Source organism: Antechinus flavipes, chromosome 3 (assembly GCF_016432865.1).
Source record: "Antechinus flavipes isolate AdamAnt ecotype Samford, QLD, Australia chromosome 3, AdamAnt_v2, whole genome shotgun sequence".
Classification (NCBI taxonomy): Eukaryota; Metazoa; Chordata; class Mammalia; order Dasyuromorphia; family Dasyuridae; genus Antechinus; species Antechinus flavipes.
In genome coordinates, this window is record NC_067400.1 from 153,935,159 (window position 1) to 153,956,293 (window position 21,135).

A 21,135-nucleotide genomic window follows, 5' to 3' on the forward strand; every position below is an offset into this window, starting at 1 on the left:
ACAGTATTTTCACTTTTTGTTTTTGTTGTTTGCTTGGATTTTATTTTCTTTGTCATTTTTTTTCCTTTTTGACCTGAGTTTTCTTGTGCAGCATGATAATTGTGGAAATATGTATAGAAGAATTGCACACATTTAACCTATTGGATTACTTGCTGTCTGGGGAGGGAGGGAAGGAAGGGGAAAAATTTGAAATACAAGGTTTTACAAGGGTGAATGTTGAGAATTACCTATGCATATGTTTTGAAAATAAACAGCTTTAATTAAAAAAAAAAAGCATTAGTTCATTTAATACAACAATTCTGAGAAGTAGGTGATATTTTCTCCATTTTACAATTTAAAAAACTGGTACAGAAGTTAAGTAATTTGATCAGGGCCATACAACTAATCAGTGTCAGAGGCTGAATTTGGACTTATCTTTCTTTATCTAGGACTCATTCTCTAGCCACAGTGCCACATAGCTGCCAGCCAGGAAAAATAAGCTGGAAACACACACACACACACACACACACACACACACACACACACGTTGGGTGTGTTCCTGGTACAACTCTTTTTGGTTATGATTTGAATTATATAGCTGCTACATTTCTCTGCAACTCCAAGCTCAGAATGCTTGATGTGATCTATGATGTGTGGTGTGTCACCAAATGATGGTAGGCACCAAAAGTTGGGGTTCAGTCATGTGAAGAATTCATAATGGACATTTTCTTTGGCAAAAGGTAGATTTATTTAGAAAGAGGTTACAGTTAAAATGAAAGGATAGAATAGACACTGGGATTGGTGTGTGTGTATGTATGTGTATATATATATGTGTGAAATAGAGTGGGAGAGCATATGAAAAACAAATTCCTCAGTGGAACACCCAATTTCCCAGTTGAAAGGGAGTATCCCATGGTATTAGGGCATGCCCTTAGTTGACAGGCTAAATCCTAAAAAGGATTTAGCAAGCTAAAAGAGTTAGTTAGCTGTAAGGAAGAGAAATAGGGTTGGAAAACATAGTGGAGTTAGGGGAGATACTAAGTGGCATAGGGGAAGGGGAAGGGAAAAAGGAAAGAAAGACACCATAATTGTAACTTTGTGTCCATTTAAGTAGGCTAAATTCCTAAAAGGATTTAGCAAAGAACCAGGGACAAGGAAAAGTTAGAAAGACCAGAGTTTCATGTTACTTGCTAATTTTATGGCTTATAGCTAAATTTGAGGAGTGGTCTATTCATTATATAGTCTCAGGAAGTTGGTTATCACTAACCAACAGATTATAACTACATTATTATTTTCTTACTGTGGGTTTAGAATTATTGACACACAGATTGTTGGAACAATAGCACTCTTAAAATCAGGGGACTTTAGGATTATTGCTATATTTCCCTTAGAAGCTATATCCTTTATTTCTACTGGATAAATGAGTTCCACTGAGCAACTTGTCTTTCATGTGCTCTCCTACTCTATTTCATATTTACCATTTGCAGTATTAATTGTATCCCTTCATTTTGTCTAATCTCTTCTTAAATAAATCTGGTTTTTGCCAAAGAGAATGGCCATTGTGAATTATTCACATGACCCCACATCATTGATCACATGACTAAAAAGATAAGCTCCTGCTGTGTATATATTTCCTCCTATTAAAAAGCAACAATAATAACAAAAGGTCAGAACACAACTATTCTAAGATTATAATTTTTTAGGAATTTGGTTATAATTTGGTTCTCTAGGAATGCACAACTTTTTAAGTTATATAGTCACTTCTAGAGCCTAGGTGAGAGTTGAGTGTGAGTGGTCAAGTTGTTACATTGCTATTATTACAACAATTGTTTTGAGATTTCTTACTCTTTCAATGTAGTTTTCTTCAAATTCAAGTGTAAAATACCGAGGAAAGCAATATTCCAAAATCCCAGGAGTTGTCCTAATACTTCCTCTTTCTACCCCCTGGGTAGGAGGGGGAGCTTATTTCTTGTAACTAATTAAAATCTTTTTTTTTTTGAAGTAGAAATTGGAAACAAGATTTTTTACTTTGTGGTCATTTGATTGTTACGTATTTACTGTCTTCATTTTAAAAATTTTGTGACTTAAATTTTGGAATGGGATGCTTAATACCTATTGTGTCAGAAAGTCATTGAAAATACTCAACAAAACTTAATTCTTTGAATACTTTTCATATTTTTAGGGTAAAACACTAAAATATAATTGTTTAGCTCTCTGAAACAGATTTTTAGTTTTTCAGTAACAAACTTTGGAATGATTTATTATTATTATTATTATTATTATTATTATTATTATTGTATTAAGGTCTAAAAATGCTTTGTGTTAAGACTGGAAAATCCAGATTACACTTGTTAGTGTTTGCCATTTCCTTTGTACATACCTGATTTCTTTTCTTTATCTCTTATAATCAGCAGTGATATCCATTTCCAGAGTCTAATTGAATGTAAGGAAGAAAGAGGTTGGGCAGTTAAGCTTCCACATTCTCTACTCTTTGTGCTGATCTGAGTACTAAAAAGAGATGAGTTAACATAAACCTGAGTAGGCTGTTTAACCTTCTTTCTCCTCTGGAAATGTAGATGCAATAACATTTGCAGCTGAAAAGGCTCATTCTCAGTTTCTAATGTTTAAGGATGCAAATGAAGCATTTTGTATTTTCTGTGCCCTGGAGGTGTTAGGCAAGAAAACAGAAAGAGGTTTCTGGGATTAGTTCCACAGATTTCCTTTATCATGTAAAATTTTAGGCTTGAATGAAAGACAGGCAATGTGGAAGACATCCAGAGAAAACTCTTGCTTATTTCATTTGTCTATATTCACATTTCCTATAAACTTGTTTAGTAATAACAGGAAATTCAAGTTAACTGACATTTTAGACTTTGGAATATTAAAAAAATTAAACTTTAAATGTTGAAAGCAGATTATCTTAAATGTTTAAGCTTTTTAGATGGGTAAAATACTTGATTTTGCTACTGATAAAGCCAATAGATTTTTATTTTCACGTTTTTCAACTAGGGGGATTATACTAAAACATTCAGGGTTATGTATTTATTTTGGTAAATTAAATTATTTTAGCTGTAATTTAGGGTGTAGTTGTAAATTAAACAGTCCTTCATTTCAGACTTTTGGGGGGCCTATTTTTAGGGTCTTCTATGTGTATGTATATTAAGGAATTACTTATAGTTGAAATTTGGTTCAGTAAAATCTTTCTCCTGTTTTAAAAGTACTGTGTTCCCCCCCCCCTTTGCATTTCTATAAATTGAAGATTAGAGTTGACATTTTGTTTTAATTCATATCTCATGTCTATGAAAATAGTTTTTGTCATTTGACCTCTATTGTATAATTTCTCTAGGTGTACTTTAAAAAAATGTGTTTTTGGAAATTTGTCCTCAAGATGATTATCAAAAAAAAATCTAAAACCAAAATAATTACATTTTATAATGTTAATTTTGAGCTTTTAGTTGCACTGATAGTATGAGATATTATTATGGATTAACAGCATTGGGTAATATTTCCAGATTTTCAGTGACTTATTTGTTTATCACGGGAAGAGCTATTCCTTGGCCTTAATTTGGCTTTAGCAAACCCTGATTATTTGTTATAGAGAAACCTGAATCCTATTTAATTTCATATAGAATAATAGTTTACCCAAATCCTTAAATATCATTTTCTTTAATACTGTTAAATAAGGTAGGGTCCCCTCATCATATTCATGGCCCTTTTAAATTTTTGGTTGTTTTTTTTTAACTCAAATACAAATTTTACATTTATTAATACTAATATTCACTTTTTAAAATTCCAAACTTTCCTTGTAGCTAGTCAGTGTCTTTTTTTGAATCTTGATTGTGTCAGATTTGTCTCTTCTTATATCATTACAATAATGTTGCTACCCAAGTCAATAATAAAAAGTGTTGAATAGGGCAGAATTTGGGGCACAGTTTTCTCTCCAAATTGTCACTAATCAATTTAATTGGTAATCTTTGAACCAGTCAAAGCAACCAGCTACGATTTCTTCTAACTTCTAGTGTCATGTATCATTTGCCCATCTTGTGTACATGAATGCCATAAAAACTTTTTTCATTTGGGACAGCTATAATTAAAGCCAGGATTTTACTTTAAGAAGTTCATGCAATAGTCCTAGTGAAAGAATAGTATATTTGTCTTTTCTTTTGTTTCCATTCTTATCTTTTTTCCTTTCTACATTTATCTTGTAATGCCAGAGAAACCAAGGCAACAGAGATTAGAGAGTTTTTAATATTTTATTTGGATTTTTGAGAGGGAGAGATTGTGCTGGGGGCATGATGCCCAAGGCATCCAGCTGCAATGTGTGCTTCGCTTGAAGTATATATGCACAGGGCTTCAAGCTACCAGGGAGTAGACCAAGGTAGGGGGTGGAGTCAGAGCACTGAGACCAAGGGATTATCAATACAATTCTGACAGGGTGGGGAAGGCACTAGTCATTCTAAATTGGGATCCAAGAAGAACAATGACAGAATGGAGGGAGGCACTGGACATTTTGATAAGTAGGGAGGATCTGGGATCATGATATCTAAAATAGAAGATCTTTCTCCTTATCAAACATCCTGATGATTAAGAGGGAAAGGTGGTGTTACAACCTTGGGATTGGGGCAGAATAACTGAGGTAGGACAATTCAAGGAGGCTGTGGCATGACAATCGGTGGAATGAAATTTAAATATATTTATGTCAGACCAGCACACATATTCTTTGATTTTTGTGATATGGAGGTGATGGTATAATATCCTTTGAATGGTAATAGGAGGGGAAAGAATTTTAGCTTTATTAATTATTCTTTTGAATCAGTGTTAATTGCTTTAACATGTAATTGAGTAGAAATATATGTATATATTCATATTCATTAAAAAATTCATTTTGCCTAGAAAATATATGTTTTAGGAACATGGGAAAATAGAACAAAAATTAATTGGAAACTAAATAATTTGTTCTTAAAGAATGGGTGGATCAAAGAACAAATCAGAGAAACAATCTGTAATTTTATCCAAGAGAATGACAATAATAAGACAACACACCAAAACTCATGGGATGTAATCAAAGCAGTTCTTAGTGAAAACTGTATATCTTAAAATGCTAACACAAATAAAATAAAGAGGACACCAATGAATTGGGCATGCAACTAAAACAAGCTAGAACAAAAACAAAATAAAACTCAATTTAATACCAAATGAGAAATTCTGAAAATCAAAAGAGATGAACAAAATTAGAAAGTAAGAAAACTATTGAAATGGAAACTAAAACTAAGTAATGGTTTTATAAGGGGAAAAAAAAGAACAAAAGAGAAAAACCTTTGGTTAATTTGATTAGAAAAAGAAAAAAAAATAAAATTAACTGTCAAAAATGAAAAATTGCCCTCATTGAAGAGGAAATTAAAGTAATAGCAGCTATTTTGCCTAGAATGTATGCCAAAAATTTGACTATATAATATGGGTACAAAAAAATAATAGATTGCCCAGATTACCAGGTGAGGAGATAAATTACTTAAATAATCCCATTTTTGAAAAGGAAATTAAATAAATCATTGTTCTCCATATTGAATTTAATAAGAAAAAAAAATTTCCAGGACCAGATGAATTTACAAGTGAATTCTACCAAACATTTAAGGAACAATTAATTCTAATATTATATAAATTATTTGGAAAAATAGGAGAAGAAGTAGTTCCCCCAATTTCTTTTATGACATTATTATGGTGCTAATATCTAAACCAAGAAGGGCTAAAACAGAGAAAGAAAATTATAGACTAATTTCCCTAATGAATATTGATGTAAAAAATTTAAATAAAATATTAGCAAAGAGATTATAACAATTTATCGCCTTATCCAGGTGATAGTCCATATATTGCAACTAAGTGGAATTTATTTCAAGAATGCAGGACTGGTTCAATATTAGGAATATTATCAGTATAAATGACCAAATCAATAACGAAAGTAATAAGAAATTATTATATTATATCTATAGATACAGGAAAAGCATTTGACAAAATACAACATACAATAGAGAGCATAGGAATAAATGGAGTTTTTCTTAAAAAGATAAGTAGGGTCTATCTAAAACTTCAGCGAACATTATATGTAATGGGGATAAACTAGAAACATTCCCACTGAGAATGTCTAATATGTCTTCAATATGAATAAAGAATGATCAGATCCTATATGTATATAGATTAAAGTTTATCTTAGTTTTCTAGTCCTGGATATATCTTTTTTTTTTAATAATTTTTTATTGATAGAACGCATGCCAGGGTAATTTTTACAGCATTATCCCTTGCATTCATTTCTGTTCCGATTTTACCCCTCCCTCCCTCCACCCCTTCCCCGAGATGGCAAGAGTCCTTTACATGTTGAATGGGTTGCAGTATATCCTAGATCTGGATGTATCATTATAATTGATAGCAAACATTTATAACGTATATTATATTTGTTATGTAAGTTATTTTGGTAGACACTGAGTTTACAAAGGGGCACTTCAGCATCCTTTTTCTTAAAGCATTATCTTGTGTATGAGTGTGGGAGGGGTGCTGGGACAGATTGAGTAATAGTACAAAATAGCATAGACAGTTTTGATATTTAAAAGAGAATTTTAAGTTTTAAATTAAAATACTTTTAGATAAGTAGTGTAGTAGGTAGCCAGTTAGTGAACATTTAGTAATACCTACTACACATTAGGCTCATAAGCTTAGAAGATATAAAGAAATGTAAAAATTAGTACTTATCATGGGAACTCAAGAGCTAAGATGGATGGAGGCAGGGGGAAATGGTAAACAAACAAATAAATGCAGATAAAATATTTACACAAGGAATAGGGAAGGCACTAGGATGGAGAAAGGCTTCCTATAGATGGTAGACTGTTGTGTCCAGACTAGCTCTCTGGTGGACCTTGGTACCAGCCCAAATCCTTGTTAGAAGAGCAGTAAAAAGGCAGGACTCACATGGATGGTCAAACAAGGAATCTGTTTATTCCAAATTCTGTCAGCCTTATATACCCTATATACATACATATATATATATATCACACTGTGCATTCATTAACTATATACTATACATTGGGTGCCACATAAACAGCTTGCTATTGTGTGTAGATGACTCTTTGCTATCTGGTATCACTCTGCTTTAATCACAGCACAGGTTGTCTCTGCTTCCTGATTTCTCAGGAAGGTTGAGAGCCCTCAGGGGAGCTAAGAACCCAACCAGACATTGTTAGCAGGTTCTTTCTGGGCTGACATTCCCAGAATAATTCCCCCATTATCTGTGTCCCTCTGCAATAGACTGTTAAGTGGTACTTGGAAGAAGCCAGGAAAGGTAGAAGGCAGCTGAGTAGTAAAAGAGCTAGATCATGGGTTTATATCCTGCCACAGATGTCCTTACCTAAAAAGTTTATTGTGAAGATCAAATGCCATATATGGGAAGTACTTTACAAATCTTAAAGTATTATAAAAATGTTGTTATTATTATTATTATTATTATGCCTTCATTTAACTCTATTTTATACAAAAACTAGTTAGAAGAGCTTTGAATCAGAAGGTAGAAAAAAAAGTCATATATGGTTTAAAATAAACAGGTTAAAATACCTGCTTTAAAGGTACATCTTGCATAAATAGCTTATTTAATAAATTAGATCTGATTGTATATCCTCATTTACTTATAAACGGTAACCCATAGCTAACACTTAGTAACATTTTTGTTGTAAAGTAAAAGTTTCATTGTCTCCACAGGCAGCAGAAGGTGTAACTTTCATTGGACCTGATACACATGCTATTCAAGCCATGGGAGACAAGATTGAAAGCAAATTACTAGCTAAGAAAGCAAAGGTCAACACAATTCCTGGCTTTGATGGCGTGGTCAAGGTGAGAAATTATTTTACTGTTGGTTTTCCAATGTAGCTCTGTATTACATAAACAAAATCAAACGTTTTGTTGAAGTACAAACACTGTTTCCTCATACACTTATGTAATAAAATTTCAAACCTTTGAAGTAGACCTAATATTTTCAGTAGATTAACTATAAAAATAAGTTACAACTAAGATTAGCACTTAATTAGAAAGTATTTGATTTTATAATACTGTAAATTTTTTGTTAAATTAAAAATGTTCACTCAAATGTTATTTGAGACAGTACATTATTTGAAATATATTGTGTGTGTTTTTATGTTCTGTATTTCAGTATGTATAAGATTAACCTGTTTTGCTGGGAAATAGTACCTAGACAGGGCATATCAGTTTAGGAACTTAGAACTCAGGAGTTACCAGGGATTGACCTGGTCATGGTCATTGCCTCAGGAGAAGTCAGTCAAAAATAAGACAAACACTGGGAAGTGGGGACCATGGTTATTGGTTAACTTTATTTTTTTTTAGTCATTTCAGTCATGTCTAATTCTTTGTGATGCCCTTTAGATTTTTCTTGGCAAAGATGCTAGGATAGTTTAGCATTTCCTTCTCCAGTTTGTTTTACAGATGAAGAAACTGAGACTTCCCCAGTGTTACACAGTTAGGAAGTATTTGAGGACAGATTTGAACTGAAGAAGATGAGTCTTTCACACTTCAGGTCCAGCACTTTATCCACGTGGCTATTAAGTTAAAAGGTTAGAAGGAAACATGAACAAAATGATGAGTTTGGAGGTAGTATGTAATGTCAGATTTATATATTCCAACAATTTTAATGCGTGTCAGCCTTAAGCTCCATCCATTCTCAGGCTCCACCATGCATTTGAAAGGAAATGAACAAAAATTTTGCCTGGGACTTTTGAAACATGACCTTATTGCTGTATGTAGTGTCAGATGTCTGAAATATCTTCTACTGCAGGAGCTGAATTATTTGAGCTACAATTTTGAGTTTTAATGGGGCTGCAGTCAATCCATTTAATGTCCTAGATTAATACAGTAAACTCTGAGAATGGATAGCCACTAGCTGTGTAAGGAGCAATGGCACTGTCCTCGTCAGAAATGGATCATATCAAATGTTGATGATTAGTGGTGATATTGAGCCTGTCAATTATGACTACTCTTCCAGGTTGGAAGACATAGGTCCCTTTCCACACTAACCTTCCCCTCCTCTCCTCCCACTCCTCAATTAAATGATCCCATAAAAATATTTCTTGTGATTTTGTAGTAGAGAATCTATAGAACTTCATTTACAAAAGAGGTTCAAAATTTTTGATCTAAATCCTAAAACTCCTCACTTGAGCTAATGGTTTCTTTATAAGTTTTTCACAGATAATTCATCCTCTTCGTGGTCACTTACATGAATGTATTGGAATATTATTGTTCTATTTGAAATGATAAACAGACTAATTTCAGAACAGCTTAGAAAAATTTACATGAACCAATGCAAAATGAAGTAACCAGAACCAGAACATTGTACATCAACAGCAAGATTCTGTGATGATCAACTATGACTGACTTAGCTCTTCTCATCATTGTGGTGATGCAAGACAATTCTAATAATAGATGTGGGATGGAAAGTGCTATCATATCCAGAGAAAGAATTGTAGAGACTGAATATGGATTGAAACATATTTTATTACTTTTATTTATTTATTTTTTTATTATAGCTTTTTATTTAGTAGATATAAGCATGGGTAATTTTTCAGCATTGGCAATTGCAAAACCTTTTGTTCCAATTTTTCCCCCAGATGGCAAGTAGATCAATACACATTAAATATGTTAAAGTATATGTTAAATACAAGATATGTATACATATCCATACAGTTATTTTGCTGCCCAAGAAGAATTGGACTTTGAAATAATGTACAATTAATTTGTGAAGGAAATCAAAAATGCAAGAGGACAAAAACAGGGATTGGAAATGCTATGTAATGGTTCACACTCATTTCCCAGAATTCTTGCGCTGGGTGTAGTTGTTTCTATTCACTATTGAAGAAATGAACTGATTTGGTTCATCTCATTGTAAGAATTGATCATCAGATAATATTGTTGTTGAAGTAATAATGATCTCCTAGTCCTGCTCTTTTCACTCAGCATCAGTTTATGAAAGTCTCTCTAGCACTTTCTGAAATCATCCTGTTGGTTATTATTTTAGTTGAAACTTCTTTGTTTTAGAATAAGCCATCATAATATCTGAAAAGTCATATTTTTTCTTTTTGATTTTATTTAGTAGCATAATGTTTTTATTTTTTTAAAAATAGGATTTTATTTTTCCCAATTTCATGTAAAGACAATTTAAAAAATTTATTTTTTTAAATCACGTTTTAAGTTCCAGATTTTTCTTCTTTTTGAATCCTCTCCTCTCTAAGATGGCAAGCAATTTAATAATAGATTTTAGATGTACAATTTCCATACATATTTTCCTTGTCTTATTGCTAATTTTTTGTTCTATCATTTTTCAGTTGTGTCCCAGTCTCTGTGACCCCATTTTGGATTTTTTTGGGGCAAAGAAAACTGGAGTAGTTTACTATTCTGTCTCTATCTCATTTTACAGATGAGGAACTGAGGCAAATGGGATGAAAGGATTTGCATAGGGAACCAAAGCTATTAATTGTCTGAGCTCAGATTTGAACACAGGAAGATGAGTCTTTTTGACTGCAGGCCTGATACTTTATTCACTGAAAATTGTCCTGGGAAGTTTTTATCATTATATCAAATAATTGGACATTGGACAATGATAAGCTAACTGAGATTAGCACATTGGACATACTTTTTTAAAATCATGTATTCTATGGATTTTTGCATATAATGCTAGCTCTAAGTTTTAGCTAATATTACCATGTTAAGGAAAGGTCTTTTTACTCTTATATACAGTTTAGTATCTGTTGATTAGAAAGGAACAGCATGGAAGGAGAGACTTTACTACAAATTAGCAGTTTATTGAAGCATCTGATTCGATGAATTCCTAAAGGAGAACAATTGTGTTTATTAGGAAAAGGAGTTTTAGTGGTAAATATTGTTAGATTAAACAGATAAGATTAGATTGCTAATTTGATGAGGGAATTGAGGGAGGAGGATATTCCATGTTAACAACAAGTAATATTTATAATCTGTCATCTTTGTGATGCTTTGTGAAATGATGAACTTAAATTATTTAGTTTTAATCTTGCAACAGCCCTATTATGAAATACAGTTCCTAGCCTACTTACCTACGAATTACTTTTCTACCCAACCTCAGCCACAGACCAAAGTGTTCATATCCTTGATTTTGCCATCATACACATATATATCATTTCTATATTTAAGAATGCTTCTCTCTTATCCTATTATAATCATTTGTCTCTTAACCTCTCCCTCTGCCTTCCCTTATAAGATCTTAAGTCTTTATTCATACCGTGTCCTCCAATCTCTTGATCCTTAATTTCTCTCCCAGTCTATCTCCTCTTCTCCCTATCTTGATCCCTTGGTGAACTAATTAAATGCCACAGTTCTCTTTTGAATCTTTGCCTTCCTCATCATTTCATCCATTACACTTCACCAAACCTCAGCCCTAATTCACTCCCACCTTTTGTTGTTGTCATATAAAGGTGAAGAAAATTGCATAACATTCTAAATGGATACAAATTTGTTACATAACCTTTAACTGGCCCCTCACTGCTGCTAGGTAATTCTGCTAACCTTCTCTTATCAACTCAGCTCTCCCATCTCTCACAGAGTTCCTTCTGGTTGGTTGTTGTCCTTCATTCTTGAAGAGGATCAAAATGACATCACTATGTTAGAATCAAGGTAGTGTGTCAGACTGAGTGATCAGACCAGTATGAGCTCAGAATAGTCCTCATGAACATTTGGGATGGAGTCTCTAACTTTGTGCATCTTGCGTTTCTTATGAGTTAATTCAATTCTGTTTTGCTCATAGAACACAGCACTAAGTTTTTAAGAGAGAATTTGAGTATCCTTGTATCTTCTGACCACCTTGGGAATGCTTGCCTTGTCTGAGTTTGCCAAAAAGACTATTTTATGGAAATCATACATTTGGCATATGTGGCCAGCCTAATGGAGGTGTGCTCTCTATAATAGAGTTGGGATCCTTGGCAGTTCAGTTCAAGAAAGGACCTCAGTATCTGGTACCTGATCCTGCCAGGTCATCTTCAGAATCTTGCTAGGACAATCCAAATGGAAGCGATTCAGTTTCCTGGCATGGCCCTGGTAGACTGTCCAGGTTTCACAGGCACACAACAATCAGGTCAGCACAACGGCTATACAGACCTTCAGTTTGGTAGTTATGCTAATATCTCTCCTCTTCCATACTTTGCTTTGGAACCTCCCACATATAGGGATTCCTGGAAAATATGCTTCCAAGATAAATGAATTTATTATCCACAGTGTTCAAAAGTGTTCAAAACTTCTCTACTTGTTGTAAGTAGTGATATCACATATGGATATTGTGGTGCTGGCTGATGGAGTATTTGTGTTTTCTTGGTGCTAATTGTTAGGCCAAAATTAGCATAAACAGCAGAGAATCAGTCCATATTTTGTTACATCTCAGCTTCGGAGGTTGCATTGAGTACACGATCATCTACAAATAAAAATTTATGTACCAATTCTCCCACCACTTTAATTTTGACTTATAAACTTTACAAGTTGAAAATTTTGCCATTAGTGCAGTAGCTCACTTTGATACCATGTGTGTCCTTATTGAAGTTGTTTGACAACATGGCTGAAAACATCAGCCCCTTCTGAAGCCACATGGGCTGTCAGGTAGATGATATTTTTCTAGGTGAAGGATCAGCCTCTTAAGGAGGATTCTAGCAAGAATCTTGCCAGCAGTGACCGAGAGAGAGAGAGAGAGAGAGAGAGAGAGAGAGAGAGAGAGAGAGAGAGAGAGAGAGAGAGAGAGAGAGAGCTCCTCTGTGATTTACTTTCATAGAGATGAACAATAGATGCTTCCTTGAGCTCTTGGGTTATAACCTCCTCTTGTCATGTAATCTTGAAAACTTCATTCAGCTTTTGTATGAGCAATGGATCCCCTACCTTGTAAGTCTCAACTGGAATAGAATTAGCAACAGGTACTTTGCCATATGAAAGTAGCCAGATGGCATTTAAAACCTCTTCTTCAGTTGGAACTTCAGCTAGGGACTGATTAATTCCAACATGATTAATGGTCAGTGGTTTCAGCATTGATCAATGATGATCAATTGAGAGCACTAGGGAAGTTATCAGCCCATCTCCCTAGGATCATGTTTTTGTCACTAATCAATGTGTCTCTATGAGCACTGAATAGTTGAAGTGCATTATAGGTCTTTGGCTCATAAATAGTCTTCAGTGCATCCTAAAAGTGCTTTATATTGTTACTCTCAGCATAAAATTGAATTTCACCTGCATTTTTAATGAATTAAGAATCCCGCATTTCTCTTAGTTTTGATTGTACTTTGCTTTCATTAGAATTCAATACTATCTTCTTAGAATTAGATGAATTATCCTGCTGATATACCCTATGACCTTCTCATTTTCCATTTATCAGCTTCTGAATTTTCCCATAATTTTCATCACTCTAGTTTTAATGTTTGTCAGTCACTGACCTAGATGAATAAATGCAGTGCTGTATACCAAATTTCTGAAAGCTGCCCTCTCCATTTCTGCTTCACTGTTGCCAATTTTATATTGGCTCAATTTACCCTCCAATTTTATAACAAACTGTTCCCTCTCAGAGATTTGCTCTAATCTGTTGACATTAATAATTCTAGTAGTCTTAGGGACCGCCACATATGTTGAATGCAAATATTCAGGTTCCAGATGATAAGTCTATATGATCAGTCCAACACTGTACCACATATTGCCTTCTTCACATTCACTTCCTGTCTGCCTTTTCTCCTTATAATTATATAGTCTATTCCATGCCAGTGTTTGCTACAAGGGTACATCCATGAAGGTTTATTGCGTTTGGGTAAACAGAATAATGTTAGTGATAAGAAGTTCATGAGATGCACAGGTTTTCAGTGATAAGTGCCATTTTCTATCCCATTCCTTCCCAAGGACTCCCTGCTATGTCTGGTAATCTGAGCCTACTCTAGCATTAAAGTCACCCAGAAATGTAAGCTTGTCCTCTTTTGAAACATTGATGATAAGGGTCTCCAAGTCTTCATAAAATTTTTCTTTGACCTCGTTAGGATTTGTCATGGTGGGAATACAGGCACTGACAATAGTGGGTGGCAATTTCCTAAAAGTAGTTATTGCATTGTCATGAATTTGTCATTCACTCCTTTTGGAAAGCCTGTGAGCTTGTTTTCTAGATTAGTTTGATTGTAAAACCTACATCAGCTTCATGGTGGTCACTTCAGAAGCAGACCTTCATTTGCCAACTTGTTTCACTCAGGGCTGCTATTTAGATATGATACCTGTTGACTTCTCTTGCAGCAAGAGCTGTTTGTCTTTCAGGTGTACTGAATTTTGTGTTGTTGGTGAGTAGAATCCACTTTGCAGGAGTTTTTGCTACAGAGTGAGATCCACCGGTGGGGATTATCAAGCCAGGGTTGGATAAGCAGACAATTTTTAGGGCAGCTTTTCTAGCCCCTCCTTGGAGGTGTGACTTTATGGCTTGGGCTGGACTAGATCTACAACTGCTGCTTCCTCACCAATCCATCACCACAGGGCTTTTAGATCGGTAGATCTGGTAAAGACAAATCATCCTTGTGATTTTTGATTTATGTGTAAATTGGATTTAAGTGACTCACTTTCTAGAGTCATCACTTCCAGTGTTAGAACAGAGTCCAAAGGACTGGTGAGGTCTCAATTGGATTGTCTTCCATGTCTTCCATGTCTAAGCCTTCCACAGCATCCTTTTCACTTGCCTTCATGACCCTTGGAATAAATTGTTCTCATTCCATCAGGGGATGTCTTCACATGCTGGGAGTAGACAACCCCTCCCTCCCCCCCGCCCCCCCCCCCCCCGCCCCCCAACTCACTGTAAGATTCAAGACCTCTTGATTCCCCTCAATCTGGTTTAGCTTTTCTGCCAAAATGGTTTACTAGGGTATGGCTAGTATGGTTGAAGTCATAGGTGAGAGTTAGGTGGATGAAGTGGACACCAAAGGCAGAAAACAACTCTGTAAAGGGTTCTGCAGCCCTTACACCAGAAGTACTAATCTTCCCTGAACACGGCCTGCATCCCAAACATCCCTTCTAAACTTCCTTACACTCCCTTCCCCTTTTCAGTTGAGAATCATCCGTCATAATTTACAGAAAAAATTGAGTCGATTCACTGTGAATTCCCTCTTGTCTGCTCTTCTTAGTCTCCTGGAACTCAAATGCCCTCTACCTGTTTCAGATGATGGAGTCCCTTTACTTCTTACCAAGATGTACCCTAGTAAATTGCTGCATTGTCATCCTCAATCCTTCCCATATTTTCAGTCTCTCTCTTCATGGCAGCTAACTTCCTACTGCCTACAAACATGCCTATGTCTCCCCTATCCTCAAAAAACTCTTCACTTATTCTTCCATTTCCCATGGTCTTATAACTCTTCTACCCTTTGTAGTTAAATTCCTTGGAAAAATCATCTTATGCCTCTATTTTCTTTCCTTTAACTCTTCTTAAATCTTTTTTTTTTTTTTTTTTTTTTTGCTGCTGACTATATCATTCCATCTAAGATGTTTTCTCGAAAGTTATAAATAATCTTTTTATTGCCAAATCTAGTGGTCTTTTCTCTGTCCTCCTTTTTGGTCTCTCTTTAGCATTTGACTCTGTTGATCATTCTCTCCTCCTTGATGCTCTATTTTCTCTACTGGTTCTTTCTGTACTAGTTCTCCTACATGTCTGACTGTTCCTTCTCTTTCTCTATTGCTGAATCCTCTTCCAGATAATACCTTCTAGCTGAAGGCATCTATCCCTCAGGGTTCTGTTTTAGGCTGTTATCTCTTCTCTCTCCACACTTTTTCATTTGTTGATCTCAGAACTCCCATAGATTTATTTAATTACCATCTCTGTGCTAATGATTCTCACATGTACTGTTATTCCAAAACAGATGTGAGATAAGACAGGGATTTAGGTGTGGAGATTTATTAAAACACCAGTGGTTGCAGAGGGTTAAGGGTTTCAGATCTAGCTGGTTTTAATGGAGGGAAAGTAGTCTTATAAGGAGCAAGAACCTGCCAGGGGGAGGGTCCTTATTGCCACAAGCTACAGTTGTATTGAAGCAAAAAGTCAGCCATTAGTTCCTTATCTGGGGATTACCAGAATGTCCTTAGGCTTCTTGCTGCCCAAGATGTTCTGGGAGTTAACAAAGGAGAGGACTGAGGTTTAAGGGAAGGGGAAGTTTGCTGCCATGGGACCTATAGGGTGTGCCTGCAGGGGCATTGGGCACAGGGTGCTAAATTTGTGCTTATCCGTTGTGCAGGAGAGGTGCAAGAGGAGGTAGATTTATCAGGGTTTTTTGCACTGGGCCAAGAGGATGTCTTGTATTGTCCTCGAGGATAGGTGAGTTAAACCTTGGGGGCTATGATGAAATAGTACTTTTCCTTTCTGTCCCCAGGGGTTTCACTGTATTTTAAATTGTCTAAGCTTCCAGGGTTAGACAGGGGTTAGTTTAGGGATTGAGGTGGCACTTTAGTAACTAACCGACCCTAGTCTTTTCGTATTTTTAAAGAATGGAAATTGAAGGAATCCTCATCCGTCCGTTGGAGTTAAGTGATTTGCCCAGGCTCACACAACTAGGAAGTGTTAAGTGTCTGAGATCAAATTTGAACTCAGGTCCTCCTGACTTCAGGGCTAGTGTGCTATCCACTGTGCTACCTAGCTACCCCCAAGAAGCTACCCTTCTTTTTTTAAAAGAAGACTTTTTTGGCCTTGTCCAGCTTTAAACAAGGAAGCCTGAAATGCTTTTTTCTTTAGAGTTGAGAAATATTATTTCTTGCTATATTCAGTTTTACTAAAAAAGAAAATTTTAATATATGGCCACAGCATGGCAATGAACAAAGAAATATTGTCATTCTAAGTAATAGTATCATTTTATTTTATTGACTACTTGGCTATGAACAATATTTGCCCAATTTGATAGAGCTCTATTTCTCTAAAGTGTTTTGTAGTTGTATACATATAGAATTTGTGTCTTGATAGACAATATTTTACAAAATGGAATTTCTCTATTTCTTCTTTGGTGGATTTTCTAAATTTACTGATTGTTCTTTTTCCCTGTCCTCTTCTTCCTTGACTTACCAGGTTTTGATATATTGAATGATTGTTAAATGGGTATTGAGTGACTGAATGTACCATTTGAATATCCATTTTTCTGATACTTTAAAACACTATTTCCCAGGCTTTTCTTCTTTAACTTTTTCTTTTTACTTTTGGAAATTTTATCTACAGTTTCATTTCGTAACTTTATATAGCTTTTTCTCACTGTATCTCACATCTCCTTTTAGATAATCTATAAATCTACATAGATGTCTCATCATGTCTAAAACAGAATTTGTCTTCCTTCTTTAAATATATACCTTCCCTATGCTTTGTTTTTGTTAATTACATCATTTCTTTTTATTGTTACTTTGAGACAGTATTAAATATATTTTATCAACTGTTTGTTCTTGCAGTCTACCAAATACTCTCATCTTTTAAAAAAAGAACTGCTTCTTGCCATGCCTCCTTATGTCATATTAGTGAAATGATTTTTAAAAAAGGAAAACAAACATAAAAGTGTATAATTATCCATGCAATATTTCATTTTATTATATTTGGTGCTATGTTCTAATTTGTAGGAATTTCTAGAATCCTATATTCTAGTTTGTTAGCTATCTTAGCTCACTTTGTATTTTCATCAGATTTGATAAACATTCCAACTATGTCTTTAGTTATGAAAAAACTTCAAAACACAAGGCCAAATATACATCCCTAAGGAGATTCCCTTACAGTTTTTCATTGAACCATTAATGACCACAATTTAGGTATCAACCATTCTACCAGTTCTGAATTTTTGGACCTATTCTGTTGTCTCTTCCTCTTTTGCTTATTGGTTCACATTGTTTTCAAGAATTTCATGACCGAGTCAGATGCTCTGTTTATGTGTAATTTATGCTGTTTATTTGTAATTAGTATTCATTTATTTATTTGACAAATGCCAATTATATAATTTTTAAAGGCATATAGAATTGTTCCCATAAATAATCTTGTAAGGTGAGAGCACAGTATAACAGGCCATTTCAATTGGAAGAGAATGTTACTTTTTAATCCCAATCACATATAATGACATCCCAGCACATATAATGGTAATTAAATCAATGAAGTAAATTTGTCTATAATGGAAATTTAAATTTCTTATAATTGTGTTAATCTTTAATGTTATTTTAGAAAAACATGCATTTCATTGTTTTAAAGAAATTTTTTCATTGGAATTTTCATGTTCTAGGTTTTAGAACTTGTGTCAACTAAGATTTTTTAAAAATTACATTTTATAGAAAGATGTTTATAAATTTTATGTCTTTAAAAAGGTAATTATAAATTACCCATTATGGTTTATCTCCACATGAACTTTCTGGGTACCAGTTATTTATCTTACGGTAACAGATCAAAAACTTACATACATGTATATACAAGTGTATGTACACATATATACAAATTTTTCTCTTTTTTTTTTTTGAATTCTGTTTTGCATATATATAATATAGGCACATGCATACATAAATACACACACCGTTAATTTGCAAGAGAAAAGAAATGTAAAAGTTTCTTTCTTGGCTTACCATCCTGGCTCTTCATCAGTCATCACTCTTCCTGCATTTTGTTCTAGAGGCTCTAATTGTCTGCATTTGGCAGGTTTAACACTTCCTGACAGAGAGGCTATTAAGGGGAAGTATTCTCGCATAACTGTCACTGGCAGGAACAAAGAACCTTCAAACTCAATGTGTGGAAACCACTAACATTCTTAAATGACCCTTTTCATGCATTTTTATCCCTTAAAGCTAAATTTTGGAGAGTGCCTGGTTAGGAGAAAACAGTAAAGTCTAATAAAACAGTAAACCTTGAGGTTTTGGTTGTTTTTTTTTTGTGTGTGTGTTTTTGTTTTTTTGGGGGGGTGAGTAGTTGGAGGGGGGAGAGAAGGAAAGGGAGCGGAGGGGAAGAAGAAGGGAGAGAAGAGACAGAGAGAGAGACAGAGAGAGAGAGAGAGAGAGAGAGAGAGACAGAGAGAGAGAGAGAGAGAGAGAGAGAGAGTGTGAGAGTGTGTGTGTGTGTGTATGTGTATGTGTATGTGTAGATTTATCTCTGACTTGAAAACAATTGTTATTTGGAAAATCTCATTAGCAGACCTGACTGCTTAGAGTAAAAAGACTTAAAACTGATGTTGCTTTCAGGACTGCTTTGAACTTAACAAGCACCTATTTGTGGAGCAGACTAGCTAATGAAAGGAAATTAAATTTTCTGACAACTTCCCCTACCAGCCTCCTTATTCTTTAGTGGCTGTTATTAAGTACTGACTTTAAAGAGGATTTTGTTTTATTCATATACATGAGTGAACCAGATATGATCATTTTCTTTTGTTTTTAAAAATACAGTAAAAATTTTATGTAGTTGTTTTTAAAGAAATGGTTTAAAAAGATCAAGTTTTCATATAATTTTCATGTCTGCTCCCTAAATTGCCAGTTGATTTTTAGACATTGTTTAATGTTTGTATATTTGAATAAATATCATTGTTAAATTTTAACAGATTTAGGGAATTGTCAAATTTAATCCATGATAATATTGTTTTGAGGGTTTCTACCTTGCTTTAATGATTATCTGTTGTGTTAATGTTGGCCTTATGTGATAGTATTTAATACTTGAGAATCACTATTTGCATATTATGTACTTACAGATTTTTAAACCACTAATACTTTTTAGCCCCTGAAATCAAGTAATAACAGCCTTTCAAACAGAAAATAACTAAAAAAGAACTGTGTTTTTAAAATTTTTCCCCTTTTGATGAACTTTTTTTCCTTATCAGTATATGAAGCCAGGTATTCACATCCTGCAATAAGAAATGACTACCAACTGTGTCTAAAAATTCCATCTTAAAAAACAATAAAGACTACAGAAGAAAATAGTGTGTTTTGGGAAATTGAAGAAAACATTATTTGTATTTCAGATATCAAACAATATTTGTAGATATTAGAAATTTTATTTTTTATTTCTGGATAGTTATGCTCCTCCCAAACAATAGAGAATCACCTCCCCCTGCTGACAGCATTGAGGAAAACATGATCCAGAATTGCCAAAGAGGACAGAAACAAGATGACTGTAGACAAGCTTTAATGATCCGATTTATGAATCATTATTGATTGTAAATTCTGCCATTAAATGCCTGGAAGTATACTCAGTCATTTAGTAATTCTGGTAGTGCTTCCTTGCAGCTGATTTCAAACTTCTTTGAATTTCTTAATATAATAATGATGAGGTAGAATTTACATTCCACTTATGGTATTAATTTTACATTCCTCTGAATGAAAAGGGTCAGAAGGTTGTAAAATTGAACATTAAATGAATCTGAGGAGACAGTAGTGCAATATATGACTGCCCTAAGGACATTGTGCAATGGCTGATGGGATTAACGTTGAGTCTCATTTCCTGCTTTTACAGGATGCAGATGAAGCTGTCAGAATTGCAAGGGAAATTGGTAAGCCCTTAAATTAGCTATGGTGGGATTTGCATGACTCTCAGCAGACATGGTTGACTAAATTAAATATATTATAAGTAATCCCTATATAACAAATAGTGGTTTAATACTTTTAAGTTATTTTATTACTTTGAGGCCTGAGAGGCTATTTAATAATTAACCACATTTTATCAATATGTTAAGGTTGACATTTGTTTCATAAATCTAAGTTATAATTATTAGGAAATTAAAAGAGGTATTTTTGATGTTGGATGTTCTATTAATTTCTGCAGCCATAGATGAAGGACAGTCTGGGAAGAGACCATTATGATCATGATGAAAAAATAAGAATTTGAATATTATAATTTATCAGTTGACTGTTTTAAATTTTATTATTTTTAAGTTTTTTTACTGAACACATTATAAAATACATATTGAAATATCTATTACTTCACTTAATTACAGGGTCATTAAAATGAAAGGGATTTAGTTAATATTTCAAGGTATAATTCAATTTTCAACATTTCCTGAATGCACAAAAATGTATTCTCAGTAGCTATTGTTTTTGTTTGTTTGTTTGTTTTGTTTTTGTTTTTTTGTTAAATAATACTGCTTACAATACTATAATTATATT

The 21,135-nt window shown here is 34.1% G+C and overlaps 1 protein-coding gene across 1 annotated transcript in view; it reads left to right on the top strand.

Annotated features, from left to right (window-relative positions):
- The window catches only part of PCCA (propionyl-CoA carboxylase subunit alpha), a 459,620-nt gene that overhangs the window by 155,102 nt on the left and 283,383 nt on the right, over positions 1 to 21,135 (top strand). Inside the window, exons 7-8 of the mRNA XM_051984074.1 lie at positions 7,720 to 7,851; positions 20,486 to 20,522. Coding sequence (XP_051840034.1) covers positions 7,720 to 7,851; positions 20,486 to 20,522 — 169 coding nt within the window. The remainder of the gene's footprint in view (positions 1 to 7,719; positions 7,852 to 20,485; positions 20,523 to 21,135) is intronic.